The sequence below is a fragment of the Manis pentadactyla genome, chromosome 3 (genome assembly GCF_030020395.1).
Source record: "Manis pentadactyla isolate mManPen7 chromosome 3, mManPen7.hap1, whole genome shotgun sequence".
In the NCBI taxonomy this organism is placed as follows: domain Eukaryota; kingdom Metazoa; phylum Chordata; class Mammalia; order Pholidota; family Manidae; genus Manis; species Manis pentadactyla.
In genome coordinates this window covers 120415456-120428433 of record NC_080021.1, presented here as the reverse complement: position 1 = coordinate 120428433, position 12978 = coordinate 120415456, and the positions used below count along the sequence as shown (strand labels likewise).

The 12978-nt window shown below is 33.8% G+C and overlaps 1 protein-coding gene across 5 annotated transcripts in view; it reads left to right on the top strand.

Moving 5' to 3' along the window:
• Positions 1 to 12978, top strand: part of CUL2 (cullin 2) — a 111998-nt gene that overhangs the window by 80697 nt on the left and 18323 nt on the right. For all 5 annotated transcript variants that reach the window (XM_036876680.2, XM_036876675.2, XM_036876676.2 and 2 more), the window contains 8 exons: positions 704 to 866; positions 3272 to 3396; positions 4965 to 5072; positions 5782 to 5841; positions 6540 to 6668; positions 6767 to 6853; positions 7868 to 8020; positions 8309 to 8386. In XM_036876680.2, the coding sequence (XP_036732575.1) occupies positions 704 to 866; positions 3272 to 3396; positions 4965 to 5072; positions 5782 to 5841; positions 6540 to 6668; positions 6767 to 6853; positions 7868 to 8020; positions 8309 to 8386 (903 nt within the window). The remainder of the gene's footprint in view (positions 1 to 703; positions 867 to 3271; positions 3397 to 4964; positions 5073 to 5781; positions 5842 to 6539; positions 6669 to 6766; positions 6854 to 7867; positions 8021 to 8308; positions 8387 to 12978) is intronic.

Sequence of the window (12978 nt, the reverse complement as noted above, 5' to 3'; positions counted from 1 at the left end):
CAGTTCTTCACAAAGGCCTAAATGTACTAGTTCCCTGGGGCCAGTTAAGTTCAGAAACTCTAGTTACAAGGCCTTACATTGCAGAATATTTTCAGTCTAAACATTTGTGTGTGTATGCACTATGCTAGCATAATTTTCATTGCAAATATAGTTTTAAGGTAGAAATTGGCCAGATTTTCTGGCTATTATTTTTATTGGCTGGTTCTTGTTATTGTCAATCCATGTATTTTTTTGAACTCGGTGTTTTTTTATGTAGGATAAGCTTAAAGTAAAGGCCTTGATTGACATAGTTAACATGACTAAATATATTTGACTTTAAAAATTTTAATGAACTCTTTAATGTGATAGTTAACTGTCATTATTTTTTAGTTTGTTAGTTAAACATTCATAAACTAACCACCTGTTCTGGTTTTTAATAGTCTTTCCCCACTTTTCCCATTGCATGTTAGGTTGTCTATAAATTAAGACAAAATGCACACTTTACTTGTTCATAAGACTGTGGTGAAATGTAGGTGATAGCTAATAGTTTAAATGAAAATTTGAAATGATTTATGGAATAGGGATTTTAAGTGGTTATGTAATCCTTATTTATTACCTGGTCATATTTAATCAAACCATTAAAATTAGGCTACCTAAGTTATTTACTGATACTGCATACTTTTCCTTATAGTAGGTCATGATTGTTAAGAATATATTTCTAAAGGTTCTAGGTAGATTAAAAGATGAAGAAATTCGATGTCGAAAATACTTGCATCCAAGTTCATATACTAAAGTTATTCATGAATGTCAACAACGAATGGTAGCAGACCACTTACAGTTCTTACATGCAGAATGTCATAATATCATCCGACAAGAGAAAAAAAATGGTAAGTGATATGAAACATAAATGGGAATAGAAATGAAATCATAAGCCCACTTTTTATATCATCTTCAAGCGACCTTAGATTCAAGCCTATTTTAGTAATAGTCTCTAAAATTTTGATATGCCCTTTTACAGATTATTAATAATCTGTATAAAAGACTATTTTAGAAAAGTGTATTTTCAAAAATATTCTAAAGTCAGAAGAAAATCTGAGAAAATGTGTTTGCACATTTTTATATGTCACCAGGGCTAATTTCCTTAACACATTAAGAGTTTTTAATAAACAGGAAAAAAGGCAAAGAATATGAAAAGGAAATATAGATTTTAAATGTATGGAAACGCTCAATCTCATTCAAGATAGAAATACAAAATACATATACAGTGGGATGCTAGCAATAAGTAGTGAAAAAATGAAATTTTTTAGAAAAAGAGAAAATAGCACTAAGAATTTTCAAATAGCAGGGATTAAAACATAACAGGATATGTGCCAGACCTACATAGAAAACTAGACACTATTGAAAGCAACATTGATTTACACAGATCCAGGGTAATCTACTCAAAACTGAAGATAAATTCTTTTAGTTCTAAAAGCTGTACTCTTTGAACAGTCAAGACCACAATGGGAAGCCTTTGCAGAATAGCATGACTTATGCTAAAACCACAGTGTTTAAGACTGTGAGGCACTGGTGCAAGGATAGGCAAATAGACCAGGGGAACGAAACAGAGAGCCTGGAAATAACCCATCATGCATAGATCCTTGATTGAAGACCAGAATGACACTGCAGAGCAGTGGGTGAAAGTCTTTTTGACACTGAATGCTGATACTTATTTGGAGAAAAAGTGAAATAGTCCTCAGACACTATATACAAAATCAACTAGTTCATTTTAGGCATTTAAAGCAGTAACACTTTTAGTGTTAATAGAGGAGAATAACTTCATGACCTTGAGGTAGCTTGTGAAAGGTATTTTAAATAAGACACAAAAAGCCCTAACCACAAAGGAAAGATTGGTCAAGTGGCCTGCATTAAAATGAAAACCTTTGGATCAATAAAAGGCCTTTCAGACCCACTGGATCATCAAAAGAGCATCAAGAGACAGTCATAGGGTACTATATTTGCATTGTCTGAGAAAGGTTTATGTCCCAAATATAAAATGTCAAGAAATTTGAATAGGTACCACAGAGCAGAGGATATCCAAATGGCCAATAAACACATAAAAGGCACTCAACCTCATTAAAATAGGGGACTGCAAATTAAAACCATGCTAAGATATCAATACTTGCATTTTGATATGAAATGTAAAAGACTGAAAATAATAAATATTGGGAAGTGTGTAGAATAGGATCTTGTGATACACTGGTAATGAGAGTATTAATTGATGCAACCATTTTGGAAAACTGACATTGACATTAAAACCAAATATATGCATTCTTATGATCCAGTCATTCCTCTCTCAGATATACTACCTGCCTGCCCCCCCCTCCAAATGCATGCACATGTACAAAAAGACATGAACAAGAATGTTTGTAGCAGCATTATTTGTAATAGGTCCAAACTGGAAACAACTCAGTTGTCTAATAACAGTAGAATGGATAAAGTACTTCATACAATGAACTGTTATAGAGGACTGAAAATGAACAGATTATAGCTAATAGAAAATATAGATGAACCTAATAAACATATTGAACAAAAGAAACCAAACATGAAAGACTTGTATGATTCCATTTTTACAAAGCCAAACAGATGAAACTAATCTGTGGTTTAGTAGGACAGCAATCACTTTGCAGAAGAGCAAGAGGACGGTGATTGGGAAGAGGTGTGGAGGGACTGCTGGGTGTAGGGCATGTGCTTGCTGGTGAAGACATGGGGCAGGGGGTGTTCACTTGTCATAATGCACTGAGATAAATACACTTAACGGTTTGTACACTTTTGTGTATGTGTGTTACACTTCAGTAAAGAGTTTAAAATAAAAACTACTATTCTGAAACATCATTTTCACCTCTCAGTGGCAAAGTTGACAACGTTTAATAAACGCATTGCTGGCAAGGGAGCTCCTTGTTTTGGGGAGCTCTGTTTAAAAAGATCTATCCACAAGATTAAGCTTTGACAGAGCAACCCCACTTCTAGGGATTTATACTACAGATATTGTTGCCCATGCACAGGATTATTAATTATAACATTGTAATATCAAGAGATTGGGAACAATATAGTTATTTGCTTAAATGTCCATGAAACATTTTGAAAAGATATTGAACAACCACAGTATTGCTTTCCCAGTAAGGACTGGGTGGTTGGGAGGTCAGTGTGGGAGACTTTCTCTTACATGTTTTGAACCATCTATTGCCTAATTTATTAAAAATATTTTTTGAACTATGTTGAAATTAATAATGAAGTTTCCTTCTTCCCTCAGACATGGCAAATATGTATGTCTTACTTCGTGCTGTATCCACTGGTTTACCTCATATGATTCAGGAGCTGCAAAATCATATCCATGATGAGGGTCTCAGAGCAACCAGTAATCTTACTCAGGAAAATGTGAGTTGTATAAGGAACTGGAAAATATTTCTCCAAATCAAATTATCATGGAATTTTTCTTTTGACCTTACTGTTTTAAACCATGAAAGGAAACTCCTACCATGCCAACAAAAGAAACAAGTTTATTAAAATGTTTTAGACCTAGAGTTTGTTGGACTCACTGTCAACAATTTTTTTCAAATTATTAGAAGTCATTGAGTGAGACAGCCTTCTTAGCCACATTGATATGTTCATTTGGCAATTGTTAATTATCTTCTCACAGAAAAATGTTTGCTGTTTCTAAATCATTGAGTTTCTATGTAACTGGCAATAATATTCATTGAAGTGGTAATGGTATTAATCAGTAGTTGTATAGACAACTGGCAATATTCTTTTTTTTTAATATGTGCTCGGAATTTGGTAGCCCAGGAAGCAAATTTAGATTAAAACAGTCTTCCCTAATTATTTGCTTGCTACCCAAAATAGCCACCCACCAGTGATCCTCATATCCTTAACACCCATCATTCTCTTGAGTTCCTTGCCAGTCAAAGGACTGTTTACAAGGTGTCTTTCCTATCAAAATGTATTCCTACCATCAAATCTTGTTGGATCACCTTTCTTATCACTAGTGGTGGTTGATGAAGAAGAGAGACAAGATATGGAATGTTCCCTCTTTTTCATAAGTAGAGCTGTTTGCTTTTCGTCTGTAATGTGTTATGTTGTGTATAGACGTCATTGTTCAGGAGCATTTATTAGATGCTGAACACCTTAGTTGTAGATGATTCTATTTATCTTTGGCAAATAAATCTTAGGTTTTATGTTCTGCCACAGTAATGCATAAGTTGTCCATTTTGTAAATGTAAAACAATTAGGTTTTATTATTTAGGTTTATTGCTCTGTACTTATTTATTAGGTTTGTTAGTTTATTTATTAGTTTTTTTGAAGGTTCAAGGTGTTGAATGACATTGGGCATAGTGGCATAGAGTTCATGTCAAGGACTGGGAGATGGAAATATGAGAGAATACATTGGTAGTAGACTCACATAACTGCAGCTGACCTAGTTAAATCTTAGGTACTAATTTCACAGTTATCTCCCTTAAGAGTGAAAAGTCCATTTAACTCAAGGCATGTCTGCCCCCTGAGATGTGAATTGTTCTGCTTTACACTAAGGTCTCCGTTCTCACAGATCTAGCTCTTTAACTTTCCTCTCTCTCAGCCCTCAGGTGCTTTGAAGGCAGTTTTGTTATGTAATCCCCTATGAATGTGATAGGCCCAATAGCTCAGAGACTGTCCTGTGTCTTTAAGGTACAGTATTACAGCACCAGAGAGTTCATGGTTTTAGTGAGTTCTTCCAGCAGAGGAACTACAGTCCTGCCTTCTAGTTGTTGAAGGACAAGCAAATTTCAACATCAAAATTTTAGATTTTTAAGATCATCTTAGCTAAAAATATTTTTGAGAGAGAGAGAGTGTGTGTGTGTAACATTAATTAGCGTGAAGAAAATTTTACTCTTAAGTACACTTTAGTAAGCCTAATTTTATCCTTGAACATCTTAAAATGTGGTTTTGTACTCTGCACTTCTTATTTTTAGATGCCAACACTATTTGTGGAGTCAGTTTTAGAAGTACATGGTAAATTTGTTCAACTCATCAACACTGTTTTGAATGGTGATCAGCACTTTATGAGTGCATTAGATAAGGTAACTTTTTAATACATGTATATAAATCTGTATGTAATTTTCCTTGTTTAATCATTATTCCTTAGGCAGCTTCAGAAATAAGGCTTTATTAATTAGAAGTATGTGATTTCTAATCTAGATATGGAGATTAACCGTAACTAACAAAGGTGAAAAGCAAATGGAAATAACAAAACTGAATAGTAGAATTGAATGCTTGAATTACATGGGAAATTAATTTTCCATGAATATTGCTATTCAAGGGGAATTATTAATAAACTAGTATCTTTTGAAAAATACATGTATAATTTTAATATTAAGCACTGGATTATCCTTTGAATATAATAAGTTACTGTATTGAATAATGTTTGAAAGAAAAATACTGTATTTTGCAAACTTTTGTATGTGGTATGCTTTAAAAGAAATTTGTTTACATGGCTGTTGTAAGATTTTTAAAAATGTAGTCATATTTTATGTGTTCAAATACCAGTAATGAGTTATAAAGAATATCTTTCAGTAGCAAGAAGATATATAATTACCATATAATTATGAGGGATAGTTAGAGAAGTTAACCATTTCTTAGATATGATGACAACATTAACAGACTACCACTAAATGCCATATTTTGTGTGGGATGATAATTTTTGGATGTAGAGATTATAGCATACTATGTTGAACAAGCTGTACTTTTACCCTTTCGCGGTGGCTAATTACTGGCCTGTTTTCTATTTAGGCTCTTACATCAGTTGTAAATTACAGAGAACCCAAGTCTGTTTGCAAAGCACCTGAATTGGTAAGTTTAAGTAATCTTATGGAAAATCAGTATTAGAAAAAGAGAACTGAGGAGAACATCAAATTCATTTTTGAAACATTTTTCAGAAAAATAGGTGAAACTAAAATATTAAAAATAAAAGTGATTATATACATTGTGTGTAATTTGGCATTTATTTAAGGAGCGTAGTAGGCCTTTTACTACAGCCTTTTCTTAAAAAATAACAAGGAGAAAATACTGTTTTACAAAGTTTGGGTTTTAAAGTATTTCTGCTTTGAAATAATTTACATTACTACTCATAGAGATTTTATTTATCTGAAATCTAAAGGTAGTTTGATAAATTTTTATAACCTTTAAAGGAAACTTGCATACAAGGTTGTTAAAGCTTTTTAACAAGTACTTACTTAATATCAAAAAATTACAGAACCTCTCAAAACTCAGCTCGGTGTTAGTTTGAAACATAGTACTTGTATCAGTGTGTTATTAGTTGCTAAGTGTTGATTCGGTTTTTTACTTGCATATAGTTTTTTTCTCTTAATTTACCTTATGATATATACTTGAGATCTTGAGTGCATGTTCATGATTTTTAAAACATAAGCTTCAGGGCAGCGAAGACGCTGCCCATGGATCTTATTTTGTGTTGTCACCACTTTGCCTCCTTTGAGGCAGGATACCTACAGAAAGCCCTTTATACATTATGCTGTCAATTTCTCTTTGAGCTTGCTAAGTACTGTGACAACTTACTAAAGAAATCTGCAAAGGGGATGACGGAGAATGAAGTAGAAGACAAACTCACAAGCTTCATCACCGTTTTCAAGTACATTGATGATAAGGATGTTTTTCAAAAGGTAAACTGTGAATAGAGAAGTTGTATTTGTGAATCAACTTTGTTTTTGAACTTCAAATCATCAGAAAGGAAGTAATCTAAAAAATTTTTTTAACATAGTTCTACGCAAGAATGCTGGCCAAACGCTTAATTCATGGGCTGTCTATGTCTATGGATTCTGAAGAAGCCATGATCAATAAATTAAAGGTAATTGAAACCTGTGATCTGATAATGTCCCAGAAATTACTCCACTAACACACAAGGGTGTTCTCTGCAGCATTATATGTAATAACAGGAAATAATTGATCAACAGGGGACTGGTTAAATGTACAATGGCATATTCATATGGGGAGATATACAAATACTGTATGTATTAAAAGGACAAAATCTTTATATATGTTAATATGGGATCATCCACAAGATAAACAATGTTAACAAAAGACTTGTATTATTTATAAGGTGTTTCAAATGAATACACGTATATTTTTCCTATAAGTACAAGTTTTGGAGTGCAGTTGAATTTCAGTTCAGTTTCACATCATTTTAGCTTATGCACTGATGAAAAAAGTAACAGGTGATTCATATTTATTCTGAGTTATTCAACAGATAATAAATTTCCTATATAGTAGACATTTAATATAGTGTGCAATCCTTTTTAAATGTACTAAAACCTGACTTTTAATTTTTAGAAGGAATGTTAACACAAAGTTTTTTGTGTCCCGGGATTAGAGATCCACATTTTCTAACCTGATGATGACAGAATTTTGGATAATGTTTAAGAAATAGATTTGTTCATTCCTCAGTGGATGGTACTGAAAATATGCCCAAGTACCTTCCTTTTTAAAATCGATTTCTGGCTCAAACATTCCCAGTTATCTTTCATGTGTATTTAGTATTATCTATTAACCTTATAAGGTATTGCATAAAGTAATGGAGCATTTGTAGTGTTGAAATAAGATATACATCTGATTTATAGAAAAGTTTTTGTTTTAAAGGAAAATGTGTGGTTTCATAAATACATAATGCTTTTAATCTGCATGAAAAAAGAAAGGAGTTTTTGAATAGGTGCTTTTAGTTAGGAGTAATTTAGGCCTTTGGTGTAAGCATACAAGCAGGACCTTTGACCATAGACCTAGCAGTAGCCACACATTCTTATTAATCAGTATGATTTATTATTTTTCTTTTAAAATCACGTATTTTTATAAACTTTTTTCATTACAGCAAGCCTGTGGTTATGAGTTTACCAGCAAGCTACATCGGATGTATACAGATATGAGTGTCAGTGCTGATCTCAACAATAAGTTCAACAATTTTATCAAAAATCAGGATACAGTAATAGATTTGGGAATTAGTTTTCAAATATATGTTCTGCAGGTATGTATGTGTATTTTATTGTGGACATTTACTAATCATTTCAATATCTGATTCAAAGGATTCGTAATGTATGCCTGATTACATTTCTTTGAATCAATGGATTGTAGTTTCTAAAGGTACATGTTATATTATTTGGAATAATTTGGAATAATATGCAGTCATAATGCTGATGGGTATTATCAACATTTTGAGGAAGGAAAAAAAAGGTGCTTTAGTTGCTTAAATCATTTGATAAATATTTACTTTCAAGCTAATGTTTAACTTTTTTATTTTACATTTTTCCTTCAGGCAGGCGCGTGGCCTCTCACTCAGGCTCCTTCCTCTACATTTGCGATTCCCCAGGAATTGGAAAAAAGTGTACAGATGGTAAGTTTGTAAGAAATATATGAGGAGACCTAAAGAATTTTAATAATTTCTTCACGTTATATCACTTCAAATACTTCAGATGTTTCCCCGTAGTCTTAGGGGCTCATGCGATATGAAAATATGTTCACAAATTATGGTTAATCTGCCTTTTTGGGAGGAATGTGTATAGTTCCCAATGTTAAAAGTAAAATGCTTAACAGTGTCATACTTTTGTCAAAGTAAATCTGCTTTAAAGCAGTTAAATTATAAAGCTTTTGACATTAGAAGAAAGTTCAGTTCAGAACCTGGTACTTAAACGCATAAATTTCTAATTTTTCATTTGACTTTTGAGCTATTTTTATGCATTTATCCCTTGTAGTGGTTATTTTTATTCTTGGGCTGTGTAAGTTAGGTAAATATATGTATATAGAATATGAAATATTCTAGAAAAAATTTATCAAAGTTGGAAAATTTAAAAATTGCCTTAAATACACATTTAAAGTAAAAATTTAAAGAATAGAATCTCTAAAGTGCTTATTAAAAAGCTTTTAAAGAGACTGTGGGGACTGTTTTTAACAGCTTTATGGAGATATAATTCATATACCATATGTCTTATTACATTCAGGCTGCTATAACAAAATATCACAGTCTGGGTGGCTTAAAAATGTAAATTTATTTCCCACAGTTCTGGAAGCTCCAAGTCCAAGATCAAGGTGCCAGCCTGGTGGGGGTGAGGGCTTTCTTCTGGGTTGCAAGCTTCTCACTGTGTCCTCACATGGTAGAGAGCACTAGGGAGCTCTGTGATGCTCTTTTATAGTAACACAATCCCTTTCATGAGGGCCCCACCCTCATGATCTGAACATCTCCTAAAGGCCTGACCTGCTAACACCATCACATTGGGTATTAGGATTTCAACATATGAAGTCTGGGGGACACAGACATTCAGACCACAGCACTATGAGACTCACTGATTCACAGTGTACAATTTCAGTGGTTTTAGTAAATTGACTAACCTGTGTAACCATAACCACAATTAATTTTAGAAGATTTTTATAACCCCAGAATTACCCCAAAAGAAACTCCCTACCCATTAGTAGTAACTCCCATTTTCCCCTCTACCCTCCAACCATGGGCAATTTACTTTGTTTCTCTGGAGATTTGTCTATTCTGGACATCACATAGAGTCTATCATTTGTGACTGAGTTCATTCACTTAGCATAAACACGAGGTTTGCCCATGTTGTAGCATGTATCAGTAATTTATTCCCTTTTATTGCCACATACTATTCCTTTGTATGGATACACCACATTTTACTTATCCATTCTTCAGCTAATGGACATTTGGGTTGTTTCTGCTATTTTGGTATTTGAATAATGCTGCTGTGAATATTGATGTACAAATTTATGAGTGGACATGTTTCATTTCTCTTGAAACTGACCTTTTTTGATTTCTAACTCACCAAAAGAGGCTCTGTATTTCTTCATTGGATGGAAGTTTGGATAGAAATTTTCTCTAGAGAAATCTTCGTTATCTTTTAATCATCCCTTATTTGGGCAGTGACTTGAGGTTGTGAAGCAGTGACTTATATATACATTTATGAAGTATAAAATTAACATAGTATTATTTCATTACACTTTTTCCTAGAGATGTTCACAATGTGTAGTTGGAATCACTTTTTAAAGAACTGTGCTGTTTTGCTTTTCAAAACAAGGATTATAAATAAAAGCACCATGTAGGCTCTGGAATCAAAGTTCATGACTACAGATGTCTTTCATTTATTTTGCTCTGTGACTTTGGTCAAATAACATTCTCATTTTCTGTTAACTGCTAATAGTATACTACTGCACGATGTTCATATTAAGATAAAATTAGGTAAAGTAAAGCACTTAGCCTGGTATATAGTAAGTATTCAATAAATGGTAGCTGATAGTAGAAGTAAGAGTTGTAGTAGTAGTGGTAATAGCAGAGTAGAGTGGTATGAACAGCCAGATAGATTTGAAGATACCAAGCATAAAGTAGAGTTTGAGAATAGGAGTCTAATGTGGGACTTGCTGCATCCTCTTTGAAAAGGCATGACAGCACAAGCCATCTTAGAAGTGGTATGATGAAAAACGTTCATTTGGAAGGGACAGAGTATGAGCCCAAGTTACTGTGGATTTTGCAAAGAAGATAAATTCAAGGTAGAGGCAGGGGATGGGTAGCCAGGTAAAGCAGTTTGGTGTGTTTGTGACCAGAAAAGAGAAAGAAAACTAACCTCTCACCTTTGACACTCTTAAAACTTCTTTTATCTTAAGAGCCTGCTTTTCCAATCAAAACAAAGACAGAGAGTAGGGACTGACAGAAATAAAGTTTCTTCTAATTTTGTTGCTCATCTCCCTTCCCTTGAAATAATTGTTTTCCAGTAATAATGCTTTAACCCCTTAAGCTATATTTATTAATGTATGACCTTCATCAGTATCAGTTCCCATAATTACAAACAGGAAGCAGGTTTCTTTCTGACCATAAAATTATGATTCCATGAATACTGTTCTCTCCATTTGGATTTTCTCTAATTAACACTAGAGGGAGTTTGTCCTTAAAATTTTTCCTAGTGAATCCAAGTTCTCAATTACATAGGAATGAAAATCCATTTGTATACTTAATAGTGCACATTTTCCACATGTAAATTAATTTATCGTGCCTTAGTGATAATTTATATATATTTTACATCTTAATCTTATATATAGCTGTTTTTCAAAAATTACTTTCATTTTACACATATGGAAATTAAGCTTTAATTAAAAGTAATTTATTTTGCACAGTAGACCAGTACATCTTAATTGTTATATTTCTTTTGTCTCTAGTCCACAAACCTGAATAATACTGAAGAAATAAAAAGTTTTTTTTTAAATTTTTTATTAAGGTGTTATTGATACACACTCTTATAGTTTCACATGAAAAAATAATGCGGTTACTACATTTACCCATATTATCAAGTCCCCACCCAAACCCCAATGCAGTCATTGTCTATCAGTGTAGTAAAATACCACAGATTCACTATTTGCTTCCTCTGTGTTACACTGTTATCCTCATGATCTCCCATGCCATGTGTACTAAACATAAGACCCCTCAATCCCCTTCTCCCTCCCTCCCCACACGCCCTCCCACACACCTCCCCTTTGGTAACCACTAGCCCCTTCTTGGAATCTCTGAGTCTGTTGCTATTTTGTTCCTTCAGTTTTGCTTCGCTGTTATACTTCACAAATGATGGAAATAATTTGGCACTTACCTTTCTCCGCCTGGCTTATTTCACTGAACATAATACCCTCTAGCTCCATCCATGTTGTTGCAAATGGTAGGATTTGTTTTCTTCTTATGGCTGAATAATATTCCATTGTGTATATGTACCACATCTTCTTTATCCATTCGTCTACTGATGGACACTTAGGTTGCTTCCATATCTTGGCTATTGTAAATAGTGCTGTGATAAACATAGGGGTGCATCTGTCTTTTTCAAACTGGGCTGCTGTATTCTTAGGATAAATTCCTAGAAGTGGAATTCCTGAATCAAATAGTATTTCTGTTTTGAGCTCTTTGAGAAACCTCCATATTCCTTTCCACAATGGTTGAACTAATTTACATTCCCACCAACAGTGTAGGAGGGTTCCCCTTTCTCCACAGCCTTGCCAACATTTGTTGTTTGTCTTTTGGATGGTGGCAATCCTTACTTGTGTGAGGTGATATCTCACTGTGGTTTTAATTTGCATTTCTCTGATAACTAACGATGTGGAGCATCTTTTCATGTGTCTGTTGGCCATCTGAATTTCTTCTTTGGATAACTGTCTGTTCAGCTCCTCTGCCCATTTTTTAATTGGATTGTTTGCTTTTTGTTTGTTGAGTTGCATGAGCTCTTTATATATTTTGGATGTCAACCCTTATCGGAACTGTCATTTATGAATATATTCTCTCATACTGTAGGATGCCTTTTTGTTCTACTGATGGTGTCCTTTTTGGTACAGAAGCTTTTCAGCTTGATATAGTCCCACTTCATTTTTGCTTTTGTTTCCCTTGCCCGGAGAGATATGTTCATGAAGAAGTTGCTCATGTTTATGTCCAAGAGATTTTTGCCTATGTTTTTTTCTAAAAGTTTTATGGTTTCATGACTTACATTCAGGTCTTTGATCCATTTCAAATTTACTTTTGTGGATGGGATTAGACAGTGATCCAGTTTCATTCCCTTACATGTAGCTGTCCAGTTTTGCCAGCTCCAACTGTTGAAGAGGCTGTCATTTCCCCATTGTATGTCCATGGCTCCTTTATCATATATTAATTGAGCATATATGTTTGGGTTAATGTCTGAAGTCTCTATTCTGTTCCATTGGTCTGTGGCTCTGTTCTTGTGCCAGTACCAAATTGTCTTGATTACTGTGGCTTTGTAGTAGAGCTTGAAGTTGGGGAGCGAGATACCCCCACTTTATTCTTCCTTCTCAGGATTGCTTTGGCTATTCGGAGTCTTTGGTGGTTCCATATGAATTTTTGAACTATTTGTTACAGTTCGTTGAAGAATGCTGTTGGTATTTTGATAGGCATTGCATTGAATGTAGATTGCTTTGGGCAGGATGGCCATTTTGACA